The 17,025-nt window shown below is 25.2% G+C and overlaps 1 protein-coding gene across 1 annotated transcript in view; it reads left to right on the top strand.

The window, feature by feature from the left end:
* The window catches only part of LOC105360821 (histone-lysine N-methyltransferase, H3 lysine-79 specific), a 76,909-nt gene that overhangs the window by 50,815 nt on the left and 9,069 nt on the right, over positions 1 to 17,025 (top strand). Inside the window, exon 3 of the mRNA XM_011497821.1 lies at positions 16,895 to 16,956. Coding sequence (XP_011496123.1) covers positions 16,895 to 16,956 — 62 coding nt within the window. The remainder of the gene's footprint in view (positions 1 to 16,894; positions 16,957 to 17,025) is intronic.

The raw sequence follows: 17,025 nt of genomic DNA, 5'->3' as shown, positions 1-17,025 counted from the left end.
GTAGATTTAAAATAATGTGTTCACTCAATGTTTTTTACACAACTGCAAAGAATGGACAATTTTTTAAAATAACCTCTTTATTATGCGTTTACATACCGCTAAATGTCAAGTATAGATCTGAAACATTCATATCTACTGTCGGCGTACTTCTGTTACACTTCTGGTACAATTAATTTAGTGTAACAGCGCCCCTCAACACCCTGAAAAGTATACTTCTACTTGGATCACTTCATACCTGCGAGTATGTGTGTGCGTAAATGCAATGACGGGTGTTTCGCGTCACCCACGCTGATGTTGCGGATTACGCGCGACAGCAGCCGTTACCTCGCGCACCTCCGCTTGAATGCAAGTCTAGATCGAGGAGAAGAAAATTCACAGTACTCGAAGAACGAGGTGAAAGGTGCTCTTCTTACGTGACACGCTCTTTTACAATACCGAACGCTATGCAGCACTAAGCTATCTTCTCTCGTATGACCTCTCTTCGAGTAAGCCCACGTTGTATGTAAAATCTATGCCGCGCTTCCTAATGCCGTACATCTGCGTTTTTCAACGATTTTAAGCTTAATTCATTTCGAAAGATCGTTCGGAATCGTATCTTAGCTTCTTTTATTTATTTAAAAACATAAATGTCGTTTATGGTTTATAATAGAATACTGTATAAAAATTGAATGCTTTCTTTCTCATTACGCATGCTTGGGATTTATTTATTTTAAATCCTATTTCTATATTTATATGCGTAAAATATAATATTTTTATTTATTAAATAAATCTCATATATTATAAATATACAAAATATTATAAAAATAAATATTATAAATATACTTTTGTTGTGCTTTTAAAGTAGATATATATTATTTTAATTAATTAATTGATTCAATTTAAATATCTATTGAAGTTGATTAAAAAATATAAATATATTGTATCAAATGAGATTATCTTTATTTCAATATTATAATTTGTTTCTAATACATCAAGCTATAAATTTTAAATACAATTATAATGATTATTACATATATATTAATCTTTTTATAAGTTTATTAACTTCAGCATACAATATTTGTATTCTGATATTAAAATAATCTTTGTAAAACTACAAATTTTTATGGAATTTATATAAGCAAGTATTTTCAATTTTTGTATATTAAAATATATATTTTAACAAATTTTTACTAACAACTAAAATAATAAATTAAACCGTTAATAATTTTTTTTATAATTATAATTATCATTATACATATTTTCATTAAATAAATATTATATTAACAATATATTAAATAAATATATTAACAATATTGCCTAAATTAGTACAATTCTTCTCTCAAACTATTTTCTGTATTGCACGTGTAATTTGACAGTCACTTAATTGATAATTATTATTTTAATGTATTTTATATTTTAGACTAAAATTTATGAAAAAATTGATTAAAATATGTAGAATTAGGAATATATTAAAAAATGTTTTTTTTTTGTTAAATAGACATTTCTTGAGGCATATATGTAATAACTTATACAACTATTCCAACAATATTTACGTATACAAAGTAAAATTCATAATTTTCAGCATTTAATATTGATTCATAATATTTATTAAATAATGTTTTAATTGTATATACATAATTGTAAATATGAATTATGCCCATTATATAATATATGTAAGAAAATTAAAATATTATAATTTCTTTAATGCAATATGATAATAAATAATATCTTTATAATATAATAAATTATAAAACCAAAATTGAGTACATTTGCGTATATATGTAATTTTTGAACGGATGTAAATTGAATAAAAAATTGAAAATAATTAATTTCTAAACATGTATAAATAAAAGTAATAAAATAGAGGTTCTTTGTTTGAAACTATGAATTTTATAATTTTTAATGATATATTTGGCAGCAGAACTTCAAATTTTTAGTAAAATTTGATTAATTGTTTAAAATCTCGAAAATAAAAAGTGAAAGTATATATTATTATTATTCTACTGAAAAACATGTATGTAATGAAGATAAATTAATAAGATGTTACAACAGTCTATTACTAATTTATATAAAAATGTTAAAAATTATGAATTTATCTTCAACAGATGGCTGTTACTGTTTTTTTATTCATATTTCTTATTTCAGAAACAGATTTTATATGAAAATTAAATATTTCTGTGAATAAGAATGAAATTTGTTTAAATTATAAGTTTATATTAATTTATAATTTTATAATAATTAAATTATTACTTTATAAGAAACATAAATATAATTATTTACAACAATATATATATTATATTGTATTCTTTCTCTTCAAGTATATACTACGTATCTTAAGAAATAAGTAACGAATTTTGCTAACATTTTTTTAATTCTTAATTTATTACTTTTTAGTACTTTTTAATATTTTATTTAATACACTACTTCAATACACTCTTGTAATATTAAACAATAATTATAATGAAAATATTATAGTTTTATTAATAACAATAAAAAATTCCTGGTTTAGTAGTAGTTAATTTTATAAAATTTAACATAATTTTAAAATATTTATAAATATTATTAATAAAAGTATTATTAATTTTTCTTTATAATTATAAGGCAACGAAATCTTGTAATAGATGTTATTATTGAATTATCCCAGTTTCATTAAAGTTATTTTTTAGTGATTGCATTCAATATATCGTTGCAAAAGTTTTTCTTTTGTAATTAATGGTACTAATGATTTTCAATTTTATCGCAGTAGCGCTCAGTAGATATCTGTATTCAGAAGCAATGTTTTGATTTATTTAAAAACTAAATCTTTTCTTTTTTTTTGTTAAGTGAAACATAAAATAATTAATTTACATAAATAAGAAAATTGTTTGCTAATGAAGCAATCAAGGAGCTTCAATATATATTCTCACGAGAGTATTATAAAAGACTATATTAATTAGAAGAGGATTTTCTATTTTAAAACAAACTACTTATAAATTAAATAATTGTAATTCTTAAATTAGTATTAAGATTATGTGAGTCTCCAGAAGTAAAACACACTGAATTTGATGTACCGAGTGGCCTACATACACGCTGAACTCCATATATTCACGTCGCCGTTTTCTCGCGCAACTGCATATAGAAAGTAAAGTGAGTATTTCCCTTTAATATACAATATAGACGGCTGGGTAATAATTTGCAGTTCATTAGGTCCAGAATCGAAAGGATAGGGAGAGAGGGATATTTGCTTACGGAAAGATGACTTCGTTTCTTTTTTAGTAAAGAAATGCGCATATAATCAGAAGGCTAAACCATGCAAGCCATAGTAATGATGAGATCGGTTGAGTAATTTCGTTCTATTCCATTACCATATACATATGTATATACATGCTCTTATTTATAAATGACTCTTTCTATATCAATACTATATACCTGAGTAAATTAGAGGGTCCTTGTATAAGGTCAATTATTAGATAAAAATGTGAAGAATTTCACTCTATACACTTCATATATTGTTACGAAGATATTGTTTCCAAATAATACTGAAATTTTTGAAGATAATAAATTTTGTGTTAGTCATTTTGATTATCCCTTTGTTTATATAATATCTTTTTCATGAACAATATTTGTAATGTTATAGACAATGTTAGTGTGAAATAATTGTTTTCTAATAAGACCGTTATATATAAAGTAGTTGTATTGATTTAAATAAGATAATTTTTATAATATAACTTACGTAATTATTTAGAATATACGACACTTATTTGTATGCTTTCTGAGATGTAACCTACTTATAATTATGTAAATTGTAATAATTGTATATAATAGGCAATTAATTACGGTTATTATATTTAAATAAATATAATAATAATTTAATGATATTTAATAAGATTCCATACTTACATATCCATACAAGATATTAATTAACTGTAATAATTAAGTTTAACAAACGAAAATCAAATATAATAGTTAATAAATTGTTTTGTGCCATACAATCTATAGTATCGTCATAAACATTTATCGTAATTTTTTTTATTGCATTAAATTGCTAGTTAAATTACATATTCATTATTAATATATTAATATGTTTGAAACTTAGTTTAAAAGATGCAGCATTTTTTTCTATTCTCTTACATCTACCAATGTTTACTGACTTATTTAAGATAGAGAGAAAGGAGTGAGAAAAGAAGACAGGCTACTGAGGAAATGAAACTGCCGTAGGAACCATAGCACGATTCGAATGGCTTGGCTTTCAGAGGCTTTGCTTACATCACTTAATATACAAAGAGGTTGTAACGGCCTTAAATACTATTTCAACTTTGGACATAAAGAAAAACCACCCTATTAACGCTAGCTCTTATCGCTCGCACTATTAGTATTTTTAGATATAGAGAGACCACTAAGAGATTTATTAATCGTCAACTCTTTTTCTTTTAAAAAAATACCTTTGAACGGAATAGCATACCCTCCGTGATAGCCAATATCTCTTCCTTTCAGTTCGGTCGCCCACTTTCTAAATTAATTACTAGCTGTGCTCATAAACCATGAACATCATTCCCCTTTTCAGAATGAATTACGAAGTGATATTTACCATTTTCAGGGCAACTGGCTAGTGTATCCACCACTATACGATAGAGGCCAAAGAATCCTCGAGATATATAACTTAAATCCTTTCTTTCAATTAACGACTAAGCATAAGGAGTCAATAACATCAAAGAATATCAGGAATCGATGGAGAACTAAAATATTATACACTGTTGATGAGAATCTCGGAATCATGGCAACGATTTGAGTAACATTTAAAATATAAACTTATTTACGAGAGAACTGCAACATTACTAATGTTCATTATAGTTTCACCAAGATATTAGCTTTGGTATCTCTTCCTTCAAATTTAAATGGATTTGTTAATATCCAAAATATTTTTTAATAAGACAGAATTTTAATGGTCTTATAAGTTGATCGCATTATACACAAAAGCTGCTTAAAATTTGTTTAATATCTAATTTTATAATAGTAATAAGATAATTGATTATCTGAAATTTATTTTAAATGCTGAATAAGTAAAATGGATAATAATAATCGTAGATATATTGTAATTTAAAAATTTAATATTTCTTTATTTATTGAGTACAAAACAATAGCATAATTAAAGCTATTGTTATAACAACAAACAAGATATTTTTGTCATGAATAAATTCATTTTCGAAAGTTTTATAAACCTTTATATTTATAACATCTGAATTTAATTATTATGAATTAATGAAAAATTATAAATGTATATTCGCTGCAAATATGATGAAAATTACTCTAACTGTGCTCTTAATACAAATTACAAGACAAGCATTATAAACTAAAACACTATAAGAGAAATTATAAACTTTTGCAAAATATGAAAATTATATTTTTATATATATATATTATACATATAATAATCAAACTATTATGTCTCTGTACCAATGAATGTTTAGTGCAAAGATAATATTTCTTGTATTTACCTTTTTACTATAAAAGTTCTTTAATTAATACATTTACCGTGTCGTACAATCTTTATCTATATAGCCTATAATTCTCAATTCAATTTTATTTTATATAAATTTGCATAAAAAAAAACTTAAGTTGATTTTTTAGACTTAAGTAAAAAAATGAAAGTTCATCTTTCTTATTATGCAACTATGATTACACTGAGCGCCTTAGTATGAAAGAAATTTAACGACGGACGAGCTATAATTTCCTAGGAGTGTCCATTAAATTGGTTTGCTAGAAATGCTATAATCGACTTGGGATAGTAAAAACCTAGTCGCTTCTCATCATTTAGATCATAATAAAACAAAAAATCGAACAAAGAGGAAGAACACGATATATATTGAAAGGAATAGAGAGAGAAAAACAGTAAGAAAGTGAGATTGATAGTGAGAGTGAGGGACAGAGATTGATAAGGATGGAAGAGAAAAAGAAATAGTGATTTAAAAGTGAGTTGATTTAAAAAATGATTTCAATAATTTTTAATAATAAAGTTAAAAAATGACAATAAAGTGTATTATTTTTTAATTTTGTGATATATACGTATTTTTCAAAATGAAATTTAATACAAATATTATAATAATTTTATTGTCTTTAATTGCAATTCAAAACCAAATATTAATATTCATATCGAATAAATTTATCACCATTAAACAGTCATTATGATTGTGATATTTATTTCTCATCGTTATCGCATAACATAATAATAAAGTTTTTGCGTAAAGCAATAAAATAACTCTTCCAAAAGAAGTAAGTACAAAAAAATAAATCGTCAATAAAGTGATTAACGTGACAGCAACTCGTTGAATGCGTCACGCAGATCAGTACTTTAAAGATTCCTATAGCCAAGTTTTTACTCCTTCTTTCTATTTGTATAGAAAACTACTAAATTCCTATATACATTCAATATAAGTGTGTGTGTGTGTGTGTGTATTTAAAGTGTGAAAAGTAGACCATGTCTAGCATGTATCAGCGATATTTATAAAAAGTTATCGAAACATATTAATGTATATAATTGTTAAAAAAAATAGAAGAAAAAAGCAGAGAGGTAAATGAGGCTTAGTTGTTCTATTTTGATTTCAAGAAAACTGTATTTCAAACAATTCATTGAAATATTAACATTTTATGTAAGATATCATTTTGATAACGATTTATAGTACTTCATTACTTTAATATTTTTTTGGCACAAACTGAACAAAAATGAAATTAAGTATTATGTAATCTTAAAAACAAAATATGGTTAAGAAATTATGAATTTTTATGCATTAGATAAATATTAGACTAAAAAAACGTATTAATACAAAACGTAATAATTACATATTAATAATAAAATTTGTAAATGATCATTGAAAGCTGAATATCAAATACTACTTAGCTTATCAAATTCCAAAGAGAAAAATATATCTTATAATCTGTAAATCAAGTTGAACTTGTTGAAACAACGGATGAACGATCCGGTTGTGCGCATTTATTGACGTCGCCTTTACCTATACGTGGTCGAAAGGAATATGGGAACAGACATCGTGAGTGTCTTGCGTCGTCGACCTGACGATTATATCACCCACCATACCACGAATATGTTTTCCACTTTGATTTCATGTCGATTCTTTGGAGATATGTGCCGCGCGTCTTTATATTTTATGTGCTCACTAAGTGCGGCTACATTATATATGAAGAGTGCGACAGGTACTCAAAGTGTCATTGAAAAGACGATAAAATAATCGATGATGCTCGCTATTGTTTTGAAATTCCAATAGTCCTCCTTGATACCATCGAAAAGAGTATTTCAAATGCCTTTGTATATATTTAGAACTCTGATAGTTTTTTGCATTGCCTAAGATTTTATTTCTTCAAAACTAAAGGTATGATAAAAGATATGATAAAAAGATAAAATCAGATGTTCATTGTAGTACAAAATATACTACTGATTAGGAAATGAACTGCGTGATATTTCATAAAACAGATATGTGTAATAATTTTATTTATTATAGATAGGATTCGAAATATCATATTGGCATTCGAGAAATAATTGCTATATTTATTCTATTAATATAAATATATATTTATTGATTTAAAATTCTATATTATTAATATTAGTTGAATAAACAATGTTGGAAATTTACTCAATAAAAAAAAAAAAATTGCACGTGTTCAACAAAATGTTATAACATTTTTTTTTTCAAAAAATTTAAATTAGAAAAATATTAACAATAAAAAAATAATTTTGAAAAACAATACAAAAACAATATGGTTGTAATTTAATCATATATTTAAATATGATATGAAAATAATGCTACGTTAAGTCCTTTAAAATAATTTAATTTAGTAAATATTAGAAACAATGCTTGGATTTGATGATATTTCAATCTTAGATAGCTTTATATTAACTGCGATATATATTTTATTTTCACTATTCAGGATAGTTTTTATAAGTGATATATTATTATTTGCTTGAAGAAAAATGGCATAACAATTATTTCTGCATTACTGACTTTGTAAATTGTTGAAACATATTTGTTAATTATATATATATATATATATGTGTGTGTGTGTGTGTGTGTTAAACTCTATGAAGCGACCTGCATAGTTTTTCTAAGTATAATAGGATTGAATTAATATAATAACTTTCATTCTATTTCCTGGCGTAAGAAAATTTTCTATCATATATATTCTTCATTATTTATATTAAATATATTTACATAAATTAATATTTTATAATTTGTATTTTGTGAAGTAAGTAAAGTTCTAATGCATATTTTGCTCATTTGAACATTTACTAGATAAAACTACATCAAGAAATTCCAGTTAGTAAATTACTCTTTTTATAAATATAACTCATCATTTTCTTACCACTTAATATTACTTAAATATTAATAAATCAATATTACAATTAAATTTAATGCTTATGAATTATCTCAAATTTAAAAAATGCAATGGCATTTCGAATAGTAAAAAATGTTTGTATACACAAAAAAGATAAATAGAATAAAATGCAATCCATATAATGAATAAGAGAAATTTTCTAGAGCCTTACATACGTTACTACTCGTGTATCATAAAATTATAATCTTCTCCTTCGAATCTGCAAAAACAGTTAAAAGGAATGTGTGTAATGCATAATAATATGGACGAATAAAAAATTCCTAAATACAGATGATTACAGCCATCTCATTATCCTTACATATCAAAGGCTGCTCACAACTACATGAAATAGATAAGATGAAATAACACTGTAGCACTACTATGCTCACAATTTAATTATCACGTATCCACTGCAATTTTATTAAATCCTTGTAAGCTTTCATTCAACATGCAACAGCACGCGGGATGGTTATCCCATGATACGCGATAAAGGAAACGAGACACCGCGTGACACCGGAGACGAAGCCTGTCCTTGATGCACCGTCCTTTTACCGGCGCCAGTTTTCTAAGACATTTCTATGATTACCAAGGAGGTGGTGCGTTGACGCTCAGGGAGTGCTGCTTATTACGCGACATAATTCGAGGCACCCGACCAAACCTTTCACCGTGGAACCGCCCGTACCTCAAACTAGAGCAACTATGCGGTTATTACCAATGTTATAGGAGAGGGAAAAGAGGGGAAAAGGCGCGTTTCAACAAAGTGTTTTCTTTCATTTTGCTTTTTATTTTTTGCCCTCTCGCTTCATCCACCGGCGTCTTTTTCCGTTTGTCTTTATTCATCCAAGCTCGAAACTCTTTGGTTTATTATAGCGTATTAGCCGATCCACGTTGGTTGTTCCACTTAGTTTTTCTATCTTGTTTATACTCGCTTGTAGTCGTAAATATGGTATACAGCATTGGCTTTTTTTTCTTTAACGATTTTACTTTAATTATTCGTGATACACAGTATAAAATTTGCTCTATAAAATTATTAGTATTTGAGTGAGAAAGTGGGCATATGTGCATATCATTATTGATGAAACGATGTATTTTAAATGTCGCTTGTTTTGTCACGATAGTTGAAAATTTGACTGAAATCTCTCGTTTGTATTGAGAAATGTTCGCTAATGAAGGTCCTTTCCCGGATAATTTACTAGTTGTTAACTATTTTTCCGTAAAACCAAATGTTTTATTGCTCTTATTTTATTAGTACGTTCATTCTCATTCTTTTTATGTATTTTGCAAAAATTAATTTGATCTTTATATTAAATTAATTATTATAAAAGGCTTTTTAACAAAATAATGTTATGGTATTGTTTATTTATTTATTTATCAATTTAAAACATTAAATATAAAATATATAAATGAACTTAAATGATAACCTCCACTTATAAATGTAAGCGATATAAAATTATTATTACGTAATTAGCTTTATTAATTTTCTTATGGATGTGGTAAGCCATTTTTCACTTTATTCTTAATATGTATTTTTACATTTTTATAAATTTTCTATTTCACTTTAATAACATTTCATATGGGGATATTGCAATGACTACTTTATAATGACTATCTTTAATTTGATTATATCGATAACTCAATTATCAAGACGAATGATTTCAAATACTATATTATACATTATTTAGACTTTGTAGTACTTATATATACTGCAAACTTATTATGAAATTACGAATAAATCTTTTTATATATTTTTCTAAAATTCAAGTAATTTTCATAAGATCACTTTTATAAAATAAAATCATATTTCAATTATATTTTCACGATAATATACAACATATTTATGATAAAGTTTTGCCCGAAATTTAAAAGGATAAATACATCTTTTAAGACATGCACATTCCAATTTTTGAAAAATTAATTTTTAAATAAATGTAAAAAATTGTCATGATCCTTGCGATTCAAGTATATATTAACCTAATGACCCAAAAGATTTCGTTTTATAGCAAAAGTAAATGAGAAATGATAAAATTAAGTATAAATGTAATGAATCCTCATGAACATAAGTAGCTTTTTAAGCGATACAAGTATAATAGAAATATTGATGAATATGTATGATTCGAGTATCCTCGGCTTCGTGAAAAAGAAAAAGAAATAGAAAGCTCGCAGGCACATCCAGGCACAGAGTTGCAGCCAATTCGGCGCATAGAAACCGAATTTTCATAAATAATTCCCAAGGCGTTCACCGAGGAACGCGATCGGCCATGACGGAGTTTCTCAAAACTTGTGGCCGAGTAGTGTCCACTATTTTTTTTTGTCGTACGCGCGAATGCAAAATTAACGTCGATGGATTAAAAGTATGCACATAATGAATTCGCCAATACACTTAGCGTGTTATGGACAAGTGTGTAGCACCGCTTTGTATTGCTCTCAGGAAATACAATTTTAATCATATTTAAACATCATACTGTTATCTACTATCGATATATTTATTTAACATGTGCAGTGCATATAAATCCTCATTGATTACAAAACTTTATAATAGAGCTGAGCGAAGAATCATGATAATTGAAAGTTATGGATACATAAATTATGTATTGGTATCTATTAAAGTAAATAATAAATTTTTACTATTCTAACAAAACTATTTAAACTTTTGACATTTATTATTAAAATTCATTATTTTAATATTATGAATAAAAATAAAAAAAAAATTGAATACAAATAAAAGCTTTGATACATGTTTTTCATGTTGTTACTCACGATACAATAAAACACAGCCGATATCTTATATATTATATTATATATATTATAAGTTAAATATACAATTTATTTATGAGTGCATTATGTTGTTTAAATTTATTTAATAATTAATACTTTTATATATAAAATAATTCATTGATATATTATTTCATTTTTTATCTTATATACAATTCCTATTTAAACCAATTTATAGCAATTTAAGACTCATTCATTAATAACCATTAAATAATTGTGATCATAAAAATATTGCTCCACGATATGATTGATCCTTTTTTTCGATAATGATCGATAAATACCGATGCTCATTGAAGGCAACGTACGTACACAAAGCTGAGACAACTTTTACTCTGTAGCGAAAGTCCATAAAAAAGAGGAATCAGTACTTGTAAAATGAAGGACCTTCTAATTCCACAGGTCCTTGAAAAGCGAAACTTTGTCCAAGTCGATAAGATTCCCATTGCGCACGTATAAGCTGACAAGAGACCCCTGAGTGGGTCTGGTGACCGGCAAGTTGGTCCGGATTTACTGGCTGACCTCGGCCTACAACGGAGCACTCAAACGTTCGCCAGTAGTCCGCTGTTGCATTTTCCTTTACACATACTTGCATGCATGTATATTTATACGTATCCACGCCCAACTTATACATGCCCATTGATTCGCGTTCACATATAAGCGATCATGTGCGCATTGCATCACCAGCTACAAGTGCGCCCAAGTATATAAGTGAAAATTGATTTTACTCATGATCTGGAGGGATAATGTTGTAAGAGAAATGTTTCGTGCATGAAATGTGGTTAGTATATAGCAACTAGTTTTTTTTTGACGTTAAGCTAATGAACTCTCAATCTCCGCATTTCTGTTATCTAAAAAATCTGTGAAATTATTTAGCAACGAAAATATTAAAAATTCTTATTGAATCATTTAACACTCCATATGATAAATTGTTGCAGAGGATTTTTTTTAACACAAGATCAATGTAAAAATGAATCAAAGTTTTATCATTTAAAAAGATATTTGAATGTTTTATTTTATTTATTATATTCTGATAATTAGAATTTTTATTATTAAATGTAAAATATATTTTTTAGCTGATTTTAGTATCACATATTATCAGTGAAACCGGTATAATTAACTGGTAAATTAATTTTTAATATGATTGTTGATAAATTTTAATGAAATTTTAACAATAAATTTCCGGTTTTTCCAGGACTAAAATAATTTATTTGTAATAAATTACTTACTAAATATAAATAAGAAACATATATAAACAAAAAAATATATGTTATAACTTATATTACAAGTTATTATTGTATTAACATCACTATGAGCTTTACTATTTTATACTACTCTTTTCAATGGATGCATAGACATGGTGGTAAAATCTTTCATTTTTAATAAATTTCGTTAATTATCTAAGTAGTTCTTTCGACTCAGATGTAACTAAAATGCCCATAATCAATGTAGTTGAAAGAAATTGTAAAATGTAATACCTGTAATGAAGTAATGTATTTATATATGGTAGATTAGAAAGAGATGATTCACAAATCATTGGTCAGGGACGGTCAGGTTCACGATCTTTATATAATTTCAGTATACTTTAGTAATTAAACGAAGCAGTATACAATAAGGAAATGTTTGCATTAAATAAAATATTAAACTTAATTGAATAAAGTAAAAAAATTCAATCGTCTGATTATGTTAGTTCAAATACTTTAATCACAGATAAATTATTCAATATGCATTGATAAATCGTTGTAATTGTTATTCATTTTATGAATAAACAATTCCAATTGTTACTATGGATAATATTTTATTCAATTTAATAATTTTAGACATTTTATTACTAGACATTTATGTCTAGTAATTCAGGCTTCAAAAATATAAATTTACTTACATGAATGAATAAATATTATATAAAAAAATAATGAAGTAAACAGTTATTTGAAGTATGAATGATGAAATTAAGTGAACATAAAACAGTCATGAATACATAAACAATTTATTCAGGAAGATCTACGTTTAAAAAATAAAAATATTTTGTATGTAATCAATTACATGTTATAATACATAATATAGTCGATATTTAATTGACGATTCATAGAGAAACAAATACATATGTAGAATATTATTTAATGAAATTTATATATGGAGTTTTCAAATTTATATTGTCACTTAAATTAATTTAAAATATCGACAAATCTTATCAAGTAAATCAAAACTAACAGTTAAGAAGTAAAACAGATTAATTAAAAACAAATATCAAAAATTTATAAGCCTATTGTCAAATAGATATAATTATCAAAAATTGATAAGCCTATTGTACTGTAGTAAGATATTAGATAAAGAAAAAAGTATAATCGCATAGATATAAATAATTATTTTGTAATGTTTACATATTAAATAGTTCAAAATACATTTAATTTATTTCTTAACTTCAAATGCTTCTCCAATGTCGGTAGAATTACAAAATAGAGTCGCAGAAATTGAATGACCATACATATATATAAATTATTTTGATTGTTTTAGTTTTTTACAGAGATGTTATGATTAAAGTAAATTTAATTAACTTAAATAAGGAAATTCATTTATAGTAACTTAAACTTCATGATATTGTTTCTAATATTATGGGAATATTTATCTATTGAAAAACGAATTTACAAGAATTGATATATTTGCAAATAATAATTAATATTTAAAAGTTTAAAGTATTTTTATCCATTAACTGTTTTCCAACGTTTTTTTTTTTAATTTAATTTGTGTTTGATATTATTTTATGAAATCTATTAAACCTATTAACTAGGTAAAAATTATACATATTTAATTATATACTTTTATTCTTTTAAAAAGATTTAGTAAATTGCAAATTTTTTATTATATAGTAATAATAATAATAATAAAACATTGAATAGTTGATATAATGTAAATTTAAGTATTCCATATATTCTCTAAATAAAGTATTTTTTATTTAAATTATGTTAAAATATTTACGATTCATTAATGAAAATATCCTAAATTTAAGATATTAAGTGTACAGAAATATTACAATATCCTTAAACAATTGTATAAAATCTTATACGCGTTCATTAAAATTATTATAATCGAATTAAACTTGAACGTAATTGAAAGGAAATCATATATACGATCATTTGATTCTGAAATATCCTTTCTGATTGTTTTTATAATTTCGCATTGAACGAACGAAGGAAGAACAAAGTTTGACTCTCTTAATTTGCTTGAAATAATTAGCGTGTTAGATAAGTAGACGAGTGGTGAAAGTTAACAACGTAATGGTTCTCGTTATCCACTCCTTTTTTTGTACCTTAACCCAGTCACTTTAGAATTTAAGGCCGGATAAATTGTGGTAAGCTAAAATATTATAAAGCAAAATTCTGGCATTAAAATTAATATCAAAATAGTTGTACATAATAGAGGTTGAAATATTTTTTTTATATATCATATGCTTTAAATACTTAATCTTTGAAATTTTTCAAAATATAAGATTTAAAGGAATACATTCAAAATTTATAAAATGTACATTATATGTTGCCAATTTTTAAAATTATTTTAATCTAAGATTACTGTAATCATTGTTTCTTAGGACAATTCTTTCTATCTTCATATTTTTACTTATAGTTTATAAAATAACATATGAAAACATTTATTTTTTATAATATATTCGCTCTTCACCCGAAGTGTAGTAAGTAAATTTACTATTTGAAAAAGGGACATAAACTATATGAATTTTTTGTTTTCCTTGATTTATGAGAATGAAGGTTAGACGAGCTTATTGGATAAAAGTGGACAATACTAGTCAGTTAAGATTTTAAAAGTTGATCCTTAATTACTCATTATAAGAGAATATATAGGAGTTCTTTTATATAATACTAATATCTTTTCTCAGTATGTGCCAAAAATACCTACTTTTTATTAGCAATCATCTCAGTATTATTTTCCTTTTAATTCAATTATATAATTACGTTACTATAGGCAAATTCAATTCCGCGCTATATAATTAATAAGTCGTTTAGTTAATCTTAGAATAAAATAATATTAAAATTAAATTTTTATATTAAATATAAAAAATGTAGAATATAAAGCTGAAATCTATTAATGTAAGTTTTACTTTTATTTACTATGATTATTATAGTTGTAGACTGGTCTCAAAATTATTTACATCATTTATAGTTTATTAATAATAATTTTAACAGGATTAAGTTAAATCAAGTTTAAAAAAAAAATTGGTAAAAATGTTATAATTTACCCAGTATAATCATTTCATAATAAATAATCATTCACGATATTCTATATTTATATATTAAGTAACGAAATTTGTAAAAGCTCGCGATATATGTATATATTAATATAAACAATATTTATATATTAATAAGTAGTTAATAAATAATGATTTAATGATTTTGTAGTACTTTCATTTGTTTATATTTGTGCAATGTATATTCGCGTGGATTTTTTATTCTAATACATCGACGAGAGAAGGAGCGAATGTGTTTTTTACCGAGAGGTGAAAAATACGTCGCAAAGCTAGCGTTCTTATATAAAGATCTAATAAAATTGTGTGTAAGGCATAATGAAACTTAATAATAAGCCTACCTTTGCAATTATCTTATCTCGACTGCCTTAAATTCTACGATATTTTTATAAAATACAATAGGGATTTTTTTTCATTAAGAGTGAAATTTTTTGCTTTTTAAAAGAGTTTATCGTATATTTTGATACTTCTGCTTGAATACAAATCTTTTCATCTCTTGTGATAGGACAGAACCCTATAAAAATATAAAACTGCAAAGGAAAATATTGGTAGCAAAGAAGAGATACTTTGAAAAGAAGCATAATCCTACAAATAAGTTTGTGTTTGAAAGATCAATTATTCCTATCTTATATTTAAGTGAAATTAACTTAAACATTACATTTTTTTTCTCGCGAATAAAAATAGTAGGAAGTTACTAAAACGGAATCACGAAATTTGATCATATAATAGGTGACGCTCGAGCGACAATGCATTATTATTAGTTGACATATTCATTGCAGTTAAATACATTATGCAGCAAGACATTGTTATAAAAGCGCTCAATATCGCACATAATTACTTATAAAATACGCCTAATTCTAAAAGAGCTCCAAGCTTCCTTACAAGCCACTGCTTTGATGTACATATCAATTGATCTTTCAATTAATATATGAATAGGAAAAAGTCCCTTTACTTTCTTAATTATAAGAGTATTGTTTATTGTTTATTTTCATTTTTTTTTTAAATTTGTATGCTTGACAATAAAAATCAAATTGAACGTCTAAGGAAGATTGATTGTACTATTTATGAATAAAATATAAATATCATTTAAATATAAATAATCATACATTATAAAATGTCTAATAATTTAATTTATGGTTGTATAAAGAAATTTTTTAGACAAGGCAACTTCTATAAATCATTTAGTAACCATTTTGTATTATAAAAATAAGGCATTAATAGTATTGCTATATTAATTACTTCAGTATATCAATTATATATTTACTGGCTTCAAGCATTCTTATTCTAGATTATAAGTTATTCTTTCTCTCCATCTTTTTTCCAAAGCTTATAAATATAAAACTAATAAAGTAATTATATATATATTAATTTTTAAATGAAGTGAAGGCCTATTCACATCATATAATGCAAAATATTCTTCTCTTATAAGTACAAATCATTGTTTTATACAAAGATATTAAATATTGAAAAATTCCATTTAAAATGTACATCAAGCTAGTCAATTGCAATGAAAATTTATTTCTGTTTTAGTCATTCTATCTATTCTAAACTTCAAACATGGCTTCAGATTGTGCAGCGCGGGGGAACCTGGCGTAAGTACTTCACTTCCAACGTTGAGTTCAAAATTTAAGAATTACCTTTTTTTGCAAATTCTTTATGCA

The sequence above is a fragment of the Ceratosolen solmsi genome, unplaced genomic scaffold, assembly GCF_000503995.2.
Source record: "Ceratosolen solmsi marchali unplaced genomic scaffold, CerSol_1.0 scaffold47, whole genome shotgun sequence".
NCBI lineage: Eukaryota > Metazoa > Arthropoda > Insecta > Hymenoptera > Agaonidae > Ceratosolen > Ceratosolen solmsi.
Note: the sequence above shows the minus strand (reverse complement) of the source record. Positions and strands in the feature narration are given on the sequence as shown.